Below are 22,090 nucleotides of genomic sequence, written 5' to 3'. Positions count from 1 at the left end.
TAACATGGCTGCTGTCTAGCAAGCTGCCTGTCACTGGTGAATTCCCTGTTTGAATTTTACATGCTAATTAGGGGTAATGTTGAAAAGAGGTATTATCGCTTGCTTATAATGTAGAGAAAGCGCCTGATCTACACACAAATGTTGCTTTTATGAACCTGAACCAAGCCAGGCTGCAGAATGTGAAGTTAACGGGGTAGCATTTGTACAGCTCTGCTGTTACTTTCATAGTGCTGTTTGCCAGGGAGAATCATGAGTTACACTTGAGAGGCTGTACAGGGGAGGCTGCGTGCCAGATTCTGATTCGTTATCCATGCTGAGAAGCAGTTTCTTTCAGCAGTAGTTCCTGGAATAAAGGTTGTGTTACTAGTGGTTAAAATAGTAATTTTCAGGTGGATAATTTCCTGTGGTGGTGATGAGGTGGCAGCACACCAATCCACTTCTGTCTCTGACATCCCTGATCTTTGCCGATTTAATGGCATGCAGAAGTCTTAGGTCATATCTGAGAACAAACACTCTTTATGTGTTCAACTGCGGACTAAAAGCACAAGTGGGATTAAGTTGAACCAGTGTTATTGATTCATAGTAATGCATTTGGTTCCCAAGAATCCATCAACATTTGATGTAACACAACTGAGAAGTGCCCAAAGAAAAACATTTCCTTACTGTTAGTATTGTAATGAGAAAACAATTACATGATTTTCATTAGTAAGTATGGTGATATTATATTGAATTTAATTATTTAAAGGACAAAAATGATTATACCGCACATGCTATGCTTATGGCTGCCTGCTGAGGATTATTTTAAAACAGAAGTATATGCATATTGAGTATAACTGCTAGGTGCTATACAAATGTGGAATGAAATTTCTGCCACGAAATAGATACACTTGAAATGAAAAAAACCCTGCAATTACTGTATTTAGCCTTTACACTGGACAGAAGTTTTTAATGAAACAAGAACAATTTGCCAAGGAAAAATATGGAACCTGAAAAGCAGTAAAAAAAAATTTGGGGAAAACCTGGATTCAGGGCATAAACATAATAAATGGTATACTCAGTTGTTTCTTTTAAACTTTGCTTGGTAATCTAAAAAAAGTTATTCTGATACTGTATTATACTTAAAATGTAGTAATTTCTTTAATGTCTTGCTTGTACTTTCCCAGCCAGTAGACTTTACAACCTAAACTAAATCAGTCCGTCCGTCTTTAGACCATCTATTTCTTGCTTAGGACCAAAAGATAAATTGGAGATTACTTCACTGTGTTTGAAACCATTTGTTTAAATCTGGGTCCTTCCACAAGGATTTCCAGGGCTGTGTTCAGAAAGGATTCATGCATAATGGCTTGAAGCGTAAGGACTAACAGAACGGGATTCTTGGGTCTAAAGAAAGGCCTTAAATGAAGTCACCCGGAGGACTGTAGAGGGGAGAAAAGAGCGTGGTAATCTGACCTTCAACAGTCCCATCCAGTTTTATTGAGGAGCATTGCAGTGAGTTCTTTTTTTCAAGACGGTGCACCCGTGACTGTAGCAAATAGTCTTCCTAGTACTGCATTTCAATGAGATTTCTTCCAGTGTTGCCGTAGGATATGTAAGTCCACTCTAAGCCCACCCTTCATGAAATGCGCTAATGGCAGAAGCAGGCATCGTGTCAATAATCGATGCTGGATGAAAAGTGCAGAAAGTATGTGTCATTATTTTATTTTTAGGTGAAATGGATGTAATGGTCATGATTCATGATTTAAGCCTGCCCCAAGTCTACCATTTAAAGCAGATTTGGAAACTCTTAAATACATAATAGTCAAGATTTTTTGTCTGTAGCTTGTTGCTTGCGTGTAGAGTCTTCATTTTTGAGGATTTCCATATTAGTTTCTTTTGGTTAATAGTAAATAAAATTGTCCATTCAGTTTCCTGTGGTGCGTGCAGAAGTAGGGTCTTATGCTTGTTACATTAAAAGATATTACTCACATTAACTGTACTTCGTATACCTCCTAAGACCATCTCAGAACTTTAGTCTTCCTTTGCATCATTCTTCCTCCCAAAGATTTGTGGAGTGGTACAAAACCACAGATAATCTTTCTTGGTCATCAGTTCAGAGGTTTCCCCGAGTTATCAATCATTTCTTGTGACCGACAGTAGCCCTATATCCAGGGGAGTCCTTAAATAAGGTTTTTAAAATTTATTTTTTTTTGCCTGCACCCTGTATATGCAGAAGCTTCTATGAGAAAGGTGAGCCCAGGTTATCTCTTTTACCTACATCAGGAAAGCCACAGTGCCCTTAGGGAACAGTATCTGTCATGATATAAAGCTGCAAGATGGAGCCAGAAAAGGCAATTGCTTGATATTTAAGGTAAAAATAAGAGAAGATGAAAAAAGGGAGGAGACAGCAAGGACATAACCAAATCACTTTCCTCATATCCAATGGAGATGTGATAGTTACACATCTGTGTTTGACAACCAGGAAATAAATGAAAAAGATAATAATTATTTTAGAACTATATTTATAAAACCACTTTAAATTCTATACATATGCATAAACTTTACCAGTTTCTCTTTTTTAGTCTTTTTTAGTGTCTTAGTGGTACCTCAGTAGTTTTAGTTCTTGGTGCTTCTTCCCTGGTTATCCCACGTACATTGCATTATAGCTCCTGTTTTCATTTTTCAGGTAAGTAGCAAAGCAGGAGCAATTAAAGGGAAATAATATCTTCAATGTGTCTCTCCGAGCCTGCTCCTGTAGCATTCTCCACACATCTGTGTAGCTCCCAGAGCTTTGGGGATGCTGTGTTTAATGTTCACTGCTGGTTTTGACTGGCACAATGTGAAAAGCCACAGCTCTTCTAGCAGTCTCCCGAGATATCCACAATCACAGCGCCCTTAGTAAATGGGGATCTGGGGGACTGGCAGTGCTGCTTACAAATAGATTGAGATATCATTTCTCAACATTGTTTCAGAAATGTATTGCCTATATTAGCTGCAGAATAGAAGTAATAAATGGAAAGAAAATATATTTGTATGATATTTGTCGGTAATGTAACATGCATATTTTCCTGCTTAATAAGTGATGACAATACATTAATTGTAACTATTTTACAATCCTTTAGGTGGCTATAATAGCGGGAAATTTTGAGCTTGCTGAATATATCAAGAATCACAGGGAAGCTGATATTGGTAAGCAAAATATTTACAGACACTGAAAATAAGTTATACATGTTTAAACCAGGATTTTGCAAAGATGTTAAATCTGATTCTGTGTGAGAGATGACCACAGGGTTGAGGACAGTATCATTTCAGGGAGATTTTAAAAGTAACTTTTCCATAAAGAAATTAAGATGGGGAAAAAGCTGGAATGTTTTCAAAATATGCTCTGAAAATGACAATTTGATAACTAAGTCAAAAGAGTGGTAGATGCTTTGTAAGTCTAAATTAGGCAGTTTGTAACAGATTAAATACACATCCACATACCTGGAAGAGGCAAATCGGCTCTTGCAGGCTGTTTTGGCATCAGCCTAAAGCAGCTCTCAAGTAGGAATAATTGGTCAGAAGAAGAAGATAAAGAAAGATGCTTCTCTGCAATTAAATGAATGTGTGGCAGAAACTGTCTATCCATATCCATAAAACCATTCCTCTCACTGAGTTTGGTGTGTGGCACTGGATGAAGGCTAGTGACAGGCATTAAGGGCCCTTGACAAAAAACCTTAAGGCATTTTAAAGATCTTTTTATGTAGAGAGTTTTGCCATTAAAATAAAAACTAATTTGATAAAAGTGGTTTCTAATACAGTTTAATTAAAATGAATTAAAATGCTTTAATTCAAGTTAATTAAAGTTCCACAGAAACATCCCGAAGTTGAATGAAGAAAGGCAGTCCTTTTGAAGGAGGAGGGTCTGTATAGTCGTCTGCACTGATTTAACTCAGTGATGCAAATCTATGACTTGGTAGTATTTCATTTACGTGGAAAACTAGGCCAGGTTACATGAAACTTAAGACTGTGAAAGAATTGCTCTGGATTAAGGCCTCCTTTCCATTTCCCATCCTGGTTGCCTATGATCTGCAGGGATTTGGTTAAAATTTCTGCGCAGTAATGTGAATTCTCGTAGCACTGTGATACTTTCAACTCTTTGCAGTATGCATTGAGAAAACAGAGGACACGTTGCATAAAAGTTTTGCATAAAAGCCATAACTTCTGCATAAAAGTTTGTAGTGAGTTTGGAAGGTTTTTACCTGAGATAGTGGGATGGTTCCTTTCCATGTAAAAAGTCTTCATCCTTCTGTATTTATAAAAAATCTGATGTAAAACTCAACTAAAAATGAACCAGTTATTCCTCATAGGGTGAGTATCTTATTGTTGTTTATATCTACATATGGCTAAGGGTTTTATAAATCTGTGAAGATGTTGAAATGAAAGGAGATGGTTGTTTAGATTCAAATGTTCTTTTTATTTCTGCCATGTTAGTTCTTGATAATTTGGCTTGCGTGTAGAGTCAGTGCAGAACAAGTGCTGCACATAGAATACACACTATTATGTTTTATGTTTCTCTAAATGGATTTTGTTCTCTTAAAAATAGTTGTGTACAATTAAAGAAAACCTAGTAAAAGAATGACTTGCTAGTATTAATTATGCATACGCTTACAGTATGAGTAACTGCAAAGTAAAAGTAACACACTACACTTAGAAACAGTAGCCTCTGAACTGGTTTGCATGAAACCACAGCGATGTTAATGCCATCATTTTTGGACTGACCAATTCTGCACTACTTTTCCTTTCCCCTGACCAGTGCAGTTCCAAGTTCTGTCAATGTGTGGGAGAAATTGGAATATAGTTATGAAGTAGATGGATGAGACTCAGTCCAGGAAACAAGTGATAGCCATGTGGCTGGGGCTTTAGTCAGAACTTATTGTTGCTGAGTGTAAAAAACTTTCTGTAGGTTTTGATGATTGCTAGAAAAGTGCTTAGAAAATATCTTGTATGGGAAGATTCTCCAAATTTTACTGATGCCTTCGCTTTTCCACTGAAAAATAGAAATACTGGTGCTTCTCCGATTCACTTGCATTTTTTGCAAGATGGTGGTGGATTGCACATAACTACCTAAATTACTAGGTTTGTCTTAAAGAATAAGCATTATGTTATGTTGTTTTCTCCTACCTAATTTAATTTAGCCAGACATTTATCCCTTAAGATTTATTACTTAAAAAAAAAGTAAAAAAAAAAAGTGAGGTCATCAAAATGTCTGCTTCTGGAATGTCTCCCAGTTTAAAAAAAAAAAATAAATCAAAGGACAATATCTTAAGCAGAAAGCCTGAGAGCTAGTATGAAGATGAATGTGCAGAATAATGTCAGCATTTAAACTTCAACAAGTTGGCTTTTAGTTATCTTAGGTGTCTGGTTACCTGCTATATTCATGTAGTTTTGGATGTATTCCAACATATATCATTTGAGTAATGTACCTTCTTAGAGCCCAGAGGCAACAGAATGGGAGGGAATAGCAAAGAGCTTGAGAAGTATCCTCATGAAGATAAGAAGGACAGATCATACTATGAAGTCTCTTGAGAAACATTTCATCTTTCCTCTCTCAGGAAGTTTATTTTTGGTTAGATACTGAATATTGATATTGAAGCAGTTCATTAAACCTTGTTATTATTATTTTAGGCTCATTTAATAATTAATAAGTTACAACTGTGGGAAATTCTTTGGAATACGTGCAGCTTCAGGTGGTTCTCTTTTCTATGGATGTTTAAGCTGGTAGATGATGAGCTGTTCAATCATTTAATAGTAAGCTTGTCAATGATGTTCACGATTATTCACAGTAGCATTCATTGGAAGGAGAGGTCGGTGATGCATGGGGAAAAGCTCCATGTTGCGCTTGATTCATTGGAAAAAACCTCCACATAGCTCTTGGAAGATTTCTGGACTGATCTTTTAACATTTAGTGATCTTCATACCCAGTGTCTTCAGCTATAGATACTTTTAAAATGCAAGCCTAAGATACAGCTAAGTAATGTAAGTGACAGTAATATTTTTTTTCAAAAAGAATCTACCTACTTTCCCGGGTACATCGTCTTAAGGATGGGAAATTTTGAATTGGTGGTAGTGATTGGAGGCTGGACCTAACTTAGTAGTTCGAAGAGCAGGTTTTATCTGGTGACAGAAACAAATTTTTACGTTTCTCAAACTGAAGTATCTGAAATATGAAAAATAATATTTGCTTGAAATCTCTAATCTTACATAGTGAGGAACTACACTATCCGTGTCCATCTGTTTTGATATGTGCCAATTAACATTATTCTTAGATAATTTTGTTGTCCCAAACTATTGCGGTAGGAAGTCACTTGTACTTTCAATGCAGAAGGTATTATGTGGGTGTCTTCCAGTTTGTCAGCAGTCACAAAGCTGTTTCAAGTAATGTTGCCAAAACTGCAATTACAAGGATCTAACAGCAGTAATGTAATGCTTGTGATTCATGATCCTGTGCCATGCGTTGCGGTGAATGAGCTGCTTTGTTCAGTGGCAGAGATCATAGCTCAGCCTTTCTGCAGAAGGAGGGTATCACTACCTGTGGAGGAAAGGGATGAGACTGCAGGGTGCCGACAGCAAAAGCACTATATCTCAATGCACTGGTCCGCAAGAGCTCCACATAAATAAATATATATGCTTAAGTGTTGGCTGTATCACTTATCATTTATGCCACCTTTGCCTGCCAATTATATTTCATTGGCATTTAGAGTAGAATACCATTTTAAGCCGTACGCGAAGTCTGGGATTGTCTAGTTAAGAAGAGGCTGATTTGCATGTCTTAAAAGGAGTCTGTCTTTTTTTTTCTTGTGGTTTTTGTTTTCCCCTTGGCCTGGATCTGTGCCAGACTGTAGTGCTAAGACTACCCCTATTGTTGAAGATGGTGGAGAAGGAGCTCAGGTGGAAAATGACCAGGTTATCCTCTAGCAGTAGAATATTCTAATTTACAGTAGAACCACTAAATGTTTGTTCTACAGATCAAATCCCACAGAGACTGTTCTTCCTTTTTATTTAATTATAAAGCACTTACATTAGACAAATGTGTTGAAATGCCGAAAACCTAGACGTATATAAAATGAGCTTCTTTGCAATAATCATAAGACTTCACACTATTTTGTAAAAAGAAGAAAAATGTACAAATCTCTATTTTAGAGGTAAAGAAGGCAAAAATAATGACCCATGGAGTAATGTGACATCTGACTGTAAGAGAGGGGTGTTCTTCTAAGGTGCGTAGTGTCTGCTTATCTCACTCAGATCTTGCCAGTGATAAAAGTGTCTACTTAGGGTCAATGTGAGCATACATTTTTGGTCAGAGGGATGAAGTCTGTCTGCTTCCCTTTTATAGAAGCAAAATGGATTAAAGTCTGTATCCAAAAGAGAAGATGCAGGTGCCATTGGCAACCTTATTAATCCAAGGAGTCCCTTCCTAGTCGTCTGGAAAAAAGAAAGAGGAGATTTTGCCTGTAAGTTTCTCAGCTACGTGAAATTGTGCTGTAGAGGCCACCCAGTTGGCTCAGCTGAGTGTATTTCAAGACAGGTAATGTCATTTAGGGTTTCAACACCAATAGGAGGGGGCAGAGCTGGTGGATGTCCCCTGAGGCAGCTCTGAACAGCAGAACTTTGGTTGAAGACCACGTACCACAAGGGGTCCTCCCTCCCTCCCTCCATGTTCTTTCTTCAGTCTGGAGAAAGCCTGGTTTCCCTCACATCCTCATTCTGGATGGGTGCAGCTCTCTGTCTCTTGGATAATTTCACAGAGGAAGCTCATGATGAAATGAGGGGCGGTCAGTGGAAGGAGGAGACCTGGTATCCAAACCCCCGACTGTTCTCACGACTCTGATTTACAACGCGTAAACGTTCAGGCAAGGTTGTACCAAGCCGTTGTATTCCTTTTTGGCTGTAAGCCCTTGTGTCTCCCAGCAAACTGGAGTTTTGTAGAACCTGCTTCCGCTTAGCCACAGAATACAAGCATAAAAATCTGTTAGTTATTCCATCCTATTAAAAAATTTGACCTTTTCCTCTGAAAGTTCAAAACTGTGTGGGTTCTCTCACACATGCTCTCCTTTCTTCTTATCAGCAAGTTGCTTCTTCCTTACTGTGCTCCTTTTCCCACCATCAATTGCCAATTAATCTTCCCATCCCAGGTAGTACATTAGGTGTCTGGGTGACCAGTTTGTTGAAACTGTAGCATGAAAAGTATTTAGCACAGATAACTAATTTTTTGACTTGGTGCTGCCATTTTCAGAAACAAACTGAGAAAAAAAGCCTTGCAAAGGATTCCTGTGGCTTACTACAATAAAAGACACCTTGCTGTTATTGACCGAGAAGGTTCACATTAGTCTTATTTCAGACAGGGATGATGCAGTTTTGTAAGACCAAATCAAATGTAAGAGATAAAGGTTTCAGAGGAGAGGAAAAAAGGATATCGATAAAGGATTAAAAACAAGATCCAGATTTCATTGTATTTATTTCTTTTATAGGTTCTAAACATCAGGGAATCCCTTTTGTTTTCTTGACAGTTGTTTGAAAGGTGAATAAAAATTGCCATATCATTGAACAAGTAATCCTATTTGAAACAAATTAAAATGATATTTTTCATAAAGCAAGAAAACCTATTACCATGAGGTACTTAGAAACTTGTTTTACAAGCAGTATGAAATACTTAGCACAGCTTCTCAGATTATTTCAATTCATCATGCCCCCAAATTAGTTTTCTGAGGAATAACAACAACATCAAAGTAGCTTATTTTAATTATCACTTATTTTGAAAGTCTTTGGAACCCAGAAGTATATTGCAGCTCAGTGACTATTGTTCCATCTTCTCTTCTGCTTTGAGGAAGACATTACATATACTCCTGATGTACATGACAGCAGTTACACATCATTAAAAAAAAAAAAGTCCCTTTTTAGACTTCATTTTTTTAACTAGCTATAGCACATTTATAATTTATTTAACTTTATGCATTTATTTATTGCAAACTAAGAGAAAGTAATGGATTAAAAGATGTGATGAATAGAAAAGTTAATCCCTGATTGTTTTCATCCAGCCTGCAGCTGTCTGTGAGTAAATGAGCACAGCAGATTTAGGAAGCATTTGCTATACAGAATTTACTATGGCTTCTATAGGATGGAGTTACAAAAACCAATCATATATGTAAGAATATTGAAGCTTTCATTAGATACAGATACGCAGATATTAAGTATGTGGCAAGCTGATAATCCTTTGACTTGGATAACCTATTTTTAAATCTCTCTTTTGCCTTGGTTCTTTGTGATGAGATGAATTTTCAGATGGATTAAATGACATGGGTTGTTCTTCTTCAAGTGAACAAGGTTTGTTTTATATTGTACATCTTGTCCTTCAGCAGATCTGAAGTAGAAGCAATAGGATTCTTTTGTTTTTGTTTGCTTTTTGCTTTAGAAAAATGAAACACATTGAGCTGGTGTGTGAGTTTTTGTTAGTTGATTAGCAGACTAACTAATACTTGGATACTGTTGCTAGGCTTCAAGTCAGAGTTCCTGTATTCCTCTATAATTATGCAGAGATATGTGTATGTGATGGTTTGTCTGTGCTTTCACATGGATTTTTTTTTTTTTTTTTAATTATTGAAAAATCCGCTAATATGGTAGGCTTATCCTTTAAAATATACATACTCCACACTGGGCAATTGCTTTTAAATAAAACATTTTTCAAGTATGAATAAAAGTATTTATTTTTATTGGAATTGTGATTGTAAACATCTTAGGAAACATGCATTTTATTGTAGAATAAGCAGAACAGGTCTTTCTAAACACAAGGATATTAGTTGATTTGTGGTAAAATTGCTTTTCTAACCCATTTTCTTTAATTAGATCAGAGTGATTGAGGTCAGCACTCTTGGTTTTTCAGCTGCAAGTGTTTCTGTTAAATGCTAGCCGTCCCAATGAATATTCTGTTTGTTTACATATTTATTCTGGTTTGGGAAACTGTTTAGTAATCTTGATTTTCATAAATCAAATGCCTGCAGAATACTTCTCAAGTTAGGGGAAATTGTATTTAGAAAGATAAAAGCAGGAACAAGAAAAGGCATTAAATCAAAGGACTTAAAAATCTACAAAACTGTCAGCAGCATGCAATGACTTGTTCTATTTTTATCGCATGTTACTTAATAGAAGCAAAAGGGACACAAACACGTATTATAGCCCTGTGTATTTGTCATTTGAATGTGAATAACATTAACCTGTTTCATACGCTAGCAGACATTTTAATGTGGAAAAAGGACGACATTAGCGTAATCAGGATGGCAAAGACACCGAGATCTTCATTGCCCACATTTTAAATGCATATTGTTTGGTAGATTGTCATAATCCTATGTTCCCTTTTGCAGTTTCTTTCAAATACCTCTGCTAAATTAATAATTGTTGCTCAGGTCCACAGGAGAAACACCTTTACGTTAATGACTTTTAATCTGGGTTACAATGAAATGAATATTGATTGGTATGAAATAAATTTGCTGCTATTATTTATCTGTTTTTCTCTGAAGGGTTCTAAGGAATAGAATGTCTTATACTCAGTCTTGCTATGTGGTAGCAAACAAATTGGAAGACTGGGAATTGTGATCTGTTAATGTAATTACATACCGAAATGTAGGACAGAGCCTGAAAAACTTACAGTAGTTTTCTTTTTCCCTTTGATCACAAGTATTTTTTTTCTGTGTGTGTACACAGTACAGAATAGCGTGGCAACTAGTTTTGCTTCAAAGTTTAAAGTTTGTTTTCAGAAGCTGACTGTTCTTGTTGGCCTTTGAACCTTGGTATATTCTGTGCACATAATGTGTTATGTAGTGCGTGGTCATTGCCTGTGATTTCTTAGACTTACTCTAAATTTTGAGCAGGAAAGTAAGGAGAGAACTGATGACATATGGAACTGCTGTTATAAGTACAGTAGATTTCAGAATGATTTGGCCTGGTTTTGTAAACCAGTCTGTAGTGTCTCCTTGCCACCTGCCAGGTAGGCAACGATTGCCACAGCTACTGCTCTTAGAGTTTATTTTACAGACTGAACAAGGAGAACCCTGTAATTGAGCCAAAAATAAACTACTGGAGGAATCCTAGGCCGTCTTCAGTGCCTTTGAGCTAGTTTTGGTCTTGGGCAAGAACTCTGTGGTCTGAGCAGTGGGAGCAGGTCACGCAGGGCTTGCTGGCTTATCCCCGGCTTCCTCCTGGAGATGTTGGAGATGTTTGGGAGGGGGGAAATGAAGGGGAGAATTGGTACGGTTTTGGGTCTTGCCCCAATCTTCATGCTCTGACCCAAATAGTTGGAAGTGTTTCTAGGGCCCCCAGTTCCCACTTCCCTCAGATCTGGCTTCTAGCTAGCTCCTAGTCTGCTAGCTCCTTGTCAGGAGAAACGCTTCTCACCTCCTCTGCTCCTTCAAGGCTGGGACCCTTATATCCAGTGGTTGGGAACTGTGGGTTTGTTTTGGTAATATTCCTATCATCAGTGTGCTGTTTCATCACAGAGTAGGGGCAGTTACCTTTCCCAAGTCCTTGAAGGATATGCATGCTGTAAGGCATGGCCCTTTCACTGGTATTGGCTTTTCTTGGTTTTGGGGTTTTTTTTTTCAATAGCTTTCACTGGCTTGACACCACTGAGGCAGTAAAATCGGGGGCCATGTACAGAACTAGTGCAAGTCGTTGAATTAAAAAAAGAATAAAGCCGTAAAGCATAATTAGTAGAAAAAAATGATTTGAGTATACCAGGGATAATTGCTCTGACTGGGGACAAAAATGGAATGTATTTTTGTATATCAAACAGGTCACCAAATGAATAAGATTAATTTCTTGCTTTACAAAAAATAATTGAGTGGATTGTACTGTCCTCAAAAATTCTGGTGAAATACATAAAAGGATAATGCCATTGAGCTAAATAGGCAGATCAAGGGTCATGTTATGAGCAGACAGCAGTGCAAGTACCCCAGAACTCTCAAAAGCTGAAACTTTGAACTAGTATTTCAGCCAAACTGGAACTTGTGTTAATGATTTTCGGTTACTCCCTGTGAGTGAAATTCCCAGTGTTGTTCAACCTGGTGGCTGGGTCCTTCTAACTAGCTCCCTTGGAGTCACTGGAAATGGTCAGCAGATGACCCATCCCTCGGGAGTCCGCTCTCTGATTCAGCCTTCCAGACAAGGTGCCTGATCCTGCACCAGGGTGTCTTTGGGAGACAAGGGCAGGTACTAGAATAAGTTTAGGAGCTGAATTAGGCTGAGGGGTTGTAAAACAGAAAGTAGTACTTTTGACTTTATGTGGGACCTGAAATTTGTTTAGTCGTCTCCAATTCAATTTGATAGGTCATAGATCATAAAACTGGAAGAGGTTTATGTGATCGTGCTGTCTGAACTTCTCTGTAGTGCAGATTACAGAATTTTTATTGACTAATTCCTCTTTGAACTGGATTATAACTAGAAAAAACATTTTGTCTTGTTAAAGACCTGCAATAATGTAAATAGGATTTGGAAAATTGTATCCTAGTCTTGTCATCTGATATTTTTCGATCCATTTGTTAATTGTTCTAGAGTTAATTACCCCTTCATTAAACAGACATACCTTGTATCTAATATCAGCTTGCCTGGCTGTAGCAGCTGGACCCTGAGTATAGCTGAGTCTTCTTGACTCTACTGCATCTGTGTCCACATTTCTCTTCTAAAACTACTCCTTCGTAGTGACAAGGAGCTGATCTCAGCTATTGGAGAGGAAAAACTCTGAGGAGGAGATGTAAAACTTGAATGAAGGTCTAAATTGAATACAAGAAACCACCATGGACTTCGTGGGTTTTATTTCTACTGCTGTTTGCTCAGTATTATCTTAAGCTCCTTTCTGCTAACTTTTCTCAGGGCCCACTAAAATCTGTATCCCTAGACTTTTTATAATTGTGCTTTTTAAAGAGGATATGCCCTTTGGAAGTATGTGATCGGTGCATTTCAATTGTGATATATATAGATCTCTGTGTAACAAAACAGGAGGGTTTGGATGGCAATACCAATATTAGGATATTAGAGGGCTCACACCCAGGAAGAAAAGGCAGGGAGCCTGCAATGCAGCTGCAAGGTACAAGGCAGCTGAACAAGGGATACTACAGAAGAAAAATTGTTTGAAGTGTCTCACAGAGAATTCTAGTATTCCTCAAAAGTTAATGTATTTTCTTTAAATCATTTTTCAACATGAGCCTCAAGAGCTCTCTAAGATTGTATCAAACACTATATGGGATTTCAAACAGTGAAACAGTGAAGCCAGGTCAAAAATAGACGTAGGACAAATGGAGAAATAGATGTGTGCAGAATCCCATGGCTTTCTATTTCTCCCATTTACAATGGTGAGAACACAGGAAAAAGAGATGAAAGAACATTAAATAAATGCTAGAGTTAAAAAAAAAAAAAAAAAAAAAAGGAAAAATAGAGATTGATAAGAATAGTCAGGAATGCTTCCTGAAGAAATTTCCAGTCTTTCCCAAAGTAAGTACAGAGATGGACTAAAAAACCAAAAAAACACAAAGAACAACAACAACAACAATAAAAAAGGTGAGGGGAATAAAAAAAAAAACACCTCTCAGTGTAATATAGGTCTTCATGCTGAGCACTTCTTCACATGCCTTTTTATGCGCCCAGTAATTTCCTTTATATAATGAGGCTGCCAGTAGACTACAAAGTTAAGACTAATGGCACAAGGGTGGATTTGTAACTTCTGAATATGTGGACTTCTATGTGCCACTGTATATCTTAATTGTTGCATTATTGAAAATAATTAGGTTCAATATAACTCTCATTTGGGTAAAGGACAATCTTCCATGGAGTAATTGGATTTGGATGAGGATAGCCTTCCAAATACAGAAGCAACTTGGTTACATCGTCAATCATATAAAACAAGTATTTGTATGAATAAAAAGCTTTGTCTGAATATAAAACTAAATATTAGTATGTGCTTAGTGATTGCAAGGATAATATTTTTCTTTTAGATCGGTTCAAATAACCTTTTAAAGTTGTTGATAATAATTGTAATTGATAATATCCTCCATTTTGAACAGGCTTACTACACTTCAGTGACTCCCTTACTTGGAACTCCTCTTTCTATTATGCTAAATTTCTATGTATGCAATCCTTAACAGCTACACATTCTGCTTTTCTTCCAAACTAGATTATTTATCCTAATCAAGTTGATGTTACGTTTTTCATTCAATATACAATGGTTTGGCAATTTAATTTAAGAACTGAGACTTCACTGAAGAAATTTGAGTATTTTATGAATAATCTGATTTTCATAAAAACGTATTAATGTCAGAATTTTAGTGAAAATTGATCTTGTAATATACAGTCTCTTTAAAAGGAAATAGCATCCTCATAGAAGACCATTTGTTGTCAAATTATAGATGAGGCTTGATAAAGGGGTAGGCTTTGAAGCATACTGCTTTGTAATGAGTGTAATATTTCACACTGTATTTCACACTGTTCACAATATTTCACGCTGTTGCTGTTACTCCATTTATATCTCAGTCTCCTGGGCTATGTCTGAGTTGACAGTCTTTCCCCTGGAGTTCACGATAAGCTGTATCTTTTTGCAGTCAAGGTTTTTTCACACTGTGGAAGATATCTTCAGAGTAAACACTTTCCGAGTATTTAGATCAGATCTCCTTAGGATCTTGGACAAGGTTCCCAGGGAGTCCAGGGAAACTATGTGAACCTTTTCTGCCATTCCCTCTGTATTTGAATGAGCTGCCGTTTGGATATATGTGTTTTTTCTCTTTTGTTTCATTGCCAGATGTCCACTCCATTGACAAAAAAATGTTTTAGATTATTTTTTCTGTATTTTCCGGTTCTAAGGACAGCTGAATCAGAAAGATGCCTTGTTTACTGTTTTCCATGGTTCTCTCCAGTCTTAAGTGGTGGTCCTAAAGGGTGTTCATGTTGTTTGTTAAAGTAGCTGGGTTTTAAGGATATCAGAGAAATAATTACTTTGGCATTATCTGGCTTTGTGTATTTTCAGGAATAGTTGAAAATGTAAATTATTTCTAAACATAGTAATATAAGACAGAATTTATGGATGGCACATGTTGTTAAGGGATGACATTTTAAATTTCTTCAATTTCCAAGTTAACCAATCAGACAAAGTTTTATTTGCTAGCCTATCGAAACCTATTTTTGTATTTGGGTGTAACTACCGCTATAAATACAAATACGCTGGTTATGGAATGAGCTTATTGTTTTGCACCACTTTCTCTGGAGCATCGCTCTCTACTCATTCCCTGATACATGGATGGACATCTTCCATCTGGACAGTGGCAAGTACCAGACTGGGCCGTGCACTCCAGCCTCTTACATCTGCCCAGGGCAGCGTAGTTTCCATGCCCTGCATGGCCTGGGAATCCTACTGGTGTGCAACAAGATTTTTTTCTCAGTGAATCTCTGTTCTGTTTTGATTTTTTCTTTTTCCTTCTCCTTTCCATGTGTGTCTTGATAATTTCATATGCAGGTTTTGAAGTCAAAAGACTTATTTTCTGCTCCATTTTCTAGGTAATGTTGCTGAAATAATTGTTCAGAATTTTTCATAAAAGACAGAATTATGATACCATCTTGATGCAGAAGAGGTTGCAGAGTAAATGTTATCCAGCAGAGTGGCTATAATTGGGTGAAATCCATGCTGAATGAAAACAACAAAAATTTTATTGAATTGAAGAGGCAGGAAGATTTACAGCATTATGATTGTATTGTTTGTATGTGTGTAGGAGTATCTCTGGTTTTCTGTTAATTATATATTTTTACTAATTCCAGGAGACTAGGACTTCAGTACTCTAGTAAAGATACCGTCTTAAAACTATCATCCTAGCTGTTTGGCTTTCAGAAATAAGGAAACTATGAAAGTAAAATGCCCAGATTTCATTTCTCTTCCTAAAGTATTCTCTGATGAAAAAAAAAGCATTACTTGATAAATTTCCATTCTCTATATGTAATCTTTTGTATTATAGCATTTCCTACTTGGGAAACTGCCTCTGACATCTCTTTGGAACATCTGAGATAGCAAAATTTCTGTGATGTGTTTTCAGTTTTAAGTGTGCCTTATCAAATCTATAATGTAACACCAAATTGTTTATTTATCCTGAAGAAATTATTTGTTGCTCCTGAAGAAAGTCTTGCAAGTGCAGACTGTCAGCTTGCTGGTTTGTCCTTTGAGTCTCCCTTTCCTTTTTTTTTTGGATCTAACACCCAGCCACTAGTACTTCTAGCATTTCTGGGATTGCAGGTGTATTTTAACCTTAGAGATTTTAGCAGACTAAAATGAAAGTTTTCATGTGTGTTACTTCTCCTCTTCCTGCATGTCCCCCCTATGTGAGTGGTCGTGCAGAGATGAGAGTCCCCATAGCCCCCATCCCACAGAGACATGCTGTATCTCGTCCTGTGCAGCCTGATCCCGGCTCACTGTCTTTGCCTTCAAAAGGAAACCCAACCCCTCCTGCTTGTCCACGCAGTACTGGTCCAAATTTCTGGGGTCACGGCTTGCAAGAAATCAAAAGAAGCCGTGAGTCCACGGAAGTTTTTGTGTTAGTTTATCTTTACCCTTCTTTCGAGGGCTAAGCTTTTTATTTTGGGTCAAAGCATGGCTTATCTTGCTGGCTTCATTAACACTTTTGAGAATGCCAGGTGCTAAAGAGTTCTATTTTTGCTGCACAGATCAAGTGTGTCTAGTTTCTTGTGGCCTATTTTTACATATTTCTTCATTCTATGACTAGGAAAAGCTGTGAAGGGAACAAAGAGATTGCGAATAGCCAGAGAAAACTGCTATGATATTATTACAGGAAAATAAAGGGGAGGATATATCTGTGAGATTCCATTTCTGAGAGGGCACGGAATTAGAATTAAAGGCAGGAAATTATGCGTATAAAAACAAATAAAATAAAAGGTGGAACAGTACATTTTATTAGCTATATTTCATCAGTCAATTGTCTATTTCCAGATAATTCTATGAAAAATGCTTTTAGGTCCTTGAATGAAGGATTCTCAAGTACCAGTGGCTCAGAATTTTTCTCCCTTCTCCACAGGTATTCCAGGGCATTCTTATTTAGAATTCAGAGCTAAGCAGTTATCTGCAGAAAGTGAGGAGATGTTGAGGAACCCGATGGCTCCCCAGAGGAGGAGACGTACAATCTGCTGAGGGGCCGTGCTTAAACCCAGTGGTCCCTTGTCTCAAAAATGGACAACTGACTAGGCTGTAGGGAGCTGGGAGGGAGAAAAGGAGACGCTCTGTTCCTTTGTGCAGAAGCCACCAGCCAGCACAGGGACTCTGACACTGACCTGGCCGTAAAGGGCAAGGACTGGGATCTTGCTCTGCGGTAGTTGATGTACAGTTGATATTCATGGGATAGAAACCCAGAAAAATAGCAGAGAACCACTTATGATGATTTGGAGTGTAGCAGCAGGGCAAGAAAAACTTCTAAGACTAAGCTAACCAAACTGTTTCAGTCCTCCCTGTAGATCCTTTGGACTTCTGGACACTCTTCTTGTCCCCTCAACTCTCTCTGGTTGATCCATATGCGATACTGTGGTTAAGTACCAGGAACTGAGTGCGTAAGACAGTGCTCTCTATGCATCTTGGTGTTGTGTTTACATTTTTCTACAGCACCGTGACTCCAGGTATATCTATGTCTTTTGAAGGCAATCCTGGAAGTTTTCTGCATGACCTCAGAGCCAGCAACTGGGAGACCACAAGCTGAAAGGCATAGAGCTAAGCTTTGTTGTGAACTGTGTTTAACATCAGAAAGCCTCCAAGCAAGGGGATGGTTAGTATAGCTTGGTGCTGTACTGACATATTTATACAGCATCAGCCTGGCTTGAGGAATGGTTAGAATGAGCTCATTTGTCTGCCCCAGCAATACACAATCAATGTGTGATCTGCTGTAATGTCCAGAGCCTTTTCTTCAGCACCACTACCAAGTACGCATATCCTTATTGGATTTGTCTAGCTACTAATTCCACCCCAAATAAGGATTTTATAATTTTTTCAGCCAATTGCATCTTGCCTGTTTCAGATCACTTTTCCATATAATCGTGATTGCTTTCCTGTTTCTCTCCGTCGTTGTCACCTTTCCTCGTTTTTCTTTTGCTTTTGTCAGTGCCAGCTTTTCTGTTCTGTATTGTACCTCAGTGGTCTCCCAGTTCTTTCCCTTGGTTACTCAACTTCTATTCCCTTGCAAGATACAACCCTTTTCTGTGTCTGAGGACGTTGCTAAGATTTCTGCATGTTGACTTTTCCTTTCCGTAGGCAATTTCCTATGAAACTGTAAGATTATTGGGCAGATCTGGCCTCGGTTTATGATAGCATTGGGCAGCTAGCAATGGATTAATTGTTTAACCTGCATGCAAGAAAAGATTACGTTAGGACAAATAAGTAATTACAAGCACTTGTAAAATACGTTGTTGGTCTTAGTTTGGATCTGTGAACTTCCATGTTTTACAAGTTCTGCAACATTTGGATTGGGAGTTTAGGAATTAAAAATAGCTAAAAGCAATCCCAAGAGTCTGCTGACTTTCTTCCTTTCTAATCTGTTGTCGTGGTTTAACCCCAGCCAGTAACTCAGCCCCACACAACCGCTCGATCATTCCCCACCAGTGGGATGGGGGAGAGAATCAGAAGGGTAAAAGTGAGAAAACTTGTGGGTTGAGATAAAGACGGTTTAATAGGGAAAGCAAAAGCCGCACACGCAAGCAAAACAAGGAATTCATTCCCCACCTCCCCTGGGCAGGCAGGTGTTCAGCCATCTCCAGGAAAGCAGGGCTCCAGCATGCGTAACGGTCACTTGGGAAGACAAACGTCGTCACTCCGAACGTCCCCCAGTTTATATACTGGGCATGACATCACACGGTATGGAATACCCCTTTGGCCAGTTTGGGCCAGCTGTCCTGGCTGTGTCCCCTCCCAAATTCTTGTCCCCCTCCAGCCTTCTTGCTGGATGGGCAGGAGAAGCTGAAAAATCCTTGACTTGGTATAAATGCTACTTAGCGACAACTGGAAACATCAGTGTGTCATCAACATTCTTCTCATACTTCTCATACTATACCCGCTACTAGAATCTATCCCAGCCAAAACCAGGACATCTGTACTTAGGACAGAGTATTTTTTTTCTTTTGACCCATTAGGATAACAATGTTTATTCAGACATTTTCATAAGCAACAGATGCACATTCTTACGTGTGAAGTTAACCAAGGGAGACAAAAAATGTAAGAACTAATCTGACATTGTTTATTTCAACTAAATGAAAGCAAACTTACCTTAGCTAGATTCCTAATATAGAAATTGCTTTGGATTTTTAACACAGGACTGTGTTTTCCTTCTTGTGGTAAATAATGCAGTCATCTTGGTTTGCTTTTTTTTTTTTTTTTTCCATTGCTAGCTTGGTTGTGCATAGTGGGAGAACATAGGTTTTCTGATGATGCTTGGATGAAGAAGGGTTTCCCTTTCATCACCTTTGCTGACAAAAGCTGAAGCTTGGAGCCAGTCTACCTCCAAAGGTGGTGGAGCTTTCTCTCCACATGCCTGCACTGAAGGATATTTTGGGTGGGTTTTTTTAAGTAAGAGAAGATCTAGTTGAGTCAAAATCCCTGTGGGTTAACAGTGCTTCTCATCCTTCTGTGGAGTACAGGTCTACATCTTAGAAAGTCCATTTCAAAAGTTATTTACTGGCAGAAATTTTATGCAATTAAGCATATTTTTTGGCATATCCAGAGATTTGGAGGGAGTGGTACTGACTAAGAACTTTTTGGTCATACGGTGGACTTAATTATATGACATTCCCAACCAGAATTTGGGATTTGTTCATTGATGTACTTTCATTTTCTTATTTCTAAAAAAAAAACCAAACAATTATGGGATTATCCAAAAGATAGTTTAGGGTTCCCCCTTTTTGAAGGACATGCCTCTCTGCTGCAAATAATTGGAAGTTAAAAGAATGGAGCGCCTGTTATTAAGTCTGGGGTGTTGCCAGCGGCTCAGAGACCAGGGTCCCTGCGCGGGGCGATGCTCTGGTCCCCATGGTGACGGCGCTTTGTGTGGAACACTGTGGCTCAGCATCCCGCGGGCTGGAAATGACCACCGCGCCTGCGGTAGGTACCCAGGAATTACCGTGCCCTGCGTACTTCCCTCTTCGCAAAACAGTTAGTGCTTCTGTTTTCCACCCGTGGCTACGTCTAAATAATCAGTTGCAGTTTATTCTGTACCAGCTGATGAGGGAAATAGTTCAATTGATGAGGGAAGTTTTTCTGGTGTCTAAATCTGTTATGCAAGTGACAAATCATGTTCTGCATTAAAGAAGTGTAAATCTGGATAAAATCCACATAAATTATTACGGATTTAGGCTAGTGCCTTATCTCGGGGTGTGTTTGGGTTTCCTCTTGGAGAAGAAAAAAAGACAAAATCTATTAAGTCTTTTTCTGGCAGCTGGTGGACTGTGTCCTATGCAGTCTGAAAAATATCTATGCAGATTAAAAACATCTGCTTCTCTTCTGATTTGCATCTTCTGTCTAAGTGAAAAAATGGAGTAAGTTGTGTGTAAAGAGTTGGTTAAAACCAAAGATTCCCCATTTAGTTATATTTAGTATTTGTAACGGCATGTTCTTGACATACAATGACAAAACTGTAATGTACTTCTGATATCCAAATGTTTGTACTGATCCAGTACTATATGCAAATTAAAATCTAAAATTATTTGATTAATACTGGGTTCACGTACGGTAGCAGTTCTGCTGGTTTCTGAAACAGTAAGTTACAATGACATAAGCTTTGTATCTAGCTTTTATAGATTACACCAGCATATGGCTTAGACACTTTGTTACCATCCCTAACACAACAGGCTCTAATTTTAGAATGTCCTTTACTGGTTACAGCTAAATTGTTTTTGTCATAGACTTCTTTTTTTCTGAGAAAAGTAAAGGGGTTTTTTTTGTTTGCAGTGTTTTAATAATCGTGCTCAAGTCCATTAAGCTTTGTGGAAACTAGAAAGAAATAGGAAAACAATGAGTCATTAAAATACATGTTGGGGAGGATTAAATTCTCTATTCTAGCTGAATTGCTTCCAGGCAATAAGGAAAAGTCAGCCAAGTATCATATCAAGTTAAAGAAGTCTCAGAATTTTGGCAAGGTTTTCAGTTTTTGTTTGTGTTTTTTTTTTTTCTTGGTAAATACTCCTAAAATTTGACTTTGGGAATACCAGTCATCTCTGCTACATGAGGGGTGTCTGTAAGGGATTGGGTAAGCAGGGCATGATGATATTGGATGGCACTGGTGTAGTACCGACTCATTTGTGAACATCAGTGAACATCAGTGATAAAATAAGGTATGTTTCTTAACTCTTATGTGAGTCCTTGTCATACAAGATCAGCATTTTACTAAGTTGTTACAGTGAGCAGAGCTATTTAAAGAGGTGAAATGTTCAAGTCCAGAATTTGTTTCATGGGATGTCAGGCTAGTACGCAGGTAGAGATCTCATTAGAGACCGTTATCGAATAAATAGCAGTCTACGCCTTACCTTCCTTATACAGATCTGTACATGTAGAATTACGGGAAATGGGTTTTAGTCATGACAGTTCACATATATACTCTGACCATTTTTGTTTCATGATAGAGCCATTACATTTATATTAATCTCATAAAAGCCACAGGGTGTCCTTTTTCAAATAGCTTTCATATTTCTGTGTTAAATAGCATTTTATAGGTTGCTTACTTCTGGTACAGCAAGATGTGAATAGATGTGTTTAAAATGATAAAATCGAGATTAGTAGTTAAACTTCTTTTATCATCAGATAAAGAATATTTTCTGCAAGGCTGAACATCTTTTAATTGCATATAACTGAACACACACAGTCAAGATTTACACATGTATAAAATAAAGCCATTAGGGCCTACCTGGTTTTTTTGTTGGTTTTTTTTTTCCTGCAGACACGTAGAAAAATCAGTGCAATTAGCATTGACACCAGAGAAGCTTGAAATCACAATTAGATCTCTATGTTTAATGATACTCAAGATTTTCTCTTTTAACACATATGGATTTTGGATAAGGTCAGTATAGT

At 37.8% G+C, this 22,090-nt stretch overlaps 1 protein-coding gene across 6 annotated transcripts in view; it reads left to right on the top strand.

Annotated features, from left to right (window-relative positions):
* SHANK2 (SH3 and multiple ankyrin repeat domains 2) overlaps positions 1 to 22,090 on the top strand; it is a 363,833-nt gene that overhangs the window by 82,711 nt on the left and 259,032 nt on the right. For 5 of the 6 annotated variants that reach the window (XM_049821258.1, XM_049821256.1, XM_049821257.1 and 2 more), the window contains exon 12: positions 3,099 to 3,165. In XM_049821258.1, the coding sequence (XP_049677215.1) occupies positions 3,099 to 3,165 (67 nt within the window). Of the gene's footprint in view, positions 1 to 3,098; positions 3,166 to 9,265; positions 9,340 to 22,090 lie in introns of those variants that run through there. The other variant, XM_049821263.1, reaches the window with a different exon arrangement.

This window comes from Accipiter gentilis, chromosome 17 (assembly GCF_929443795.1).
Source record: "Accipiter gentilis chromosome 17, bAccGen1.1, whole genome shotgun sequence".
Lineage (NCBI taxonomy): Eukaryota > Metazoa > Chordata > Aves > Accipitriformes > Accipitridae > Astur > Astur gentilis.
The sequence above is the reverse complement of the archived record's forward strand: the minus strand, read 5'-3'. Positions and strand labels throughout refer to the sequence as shown.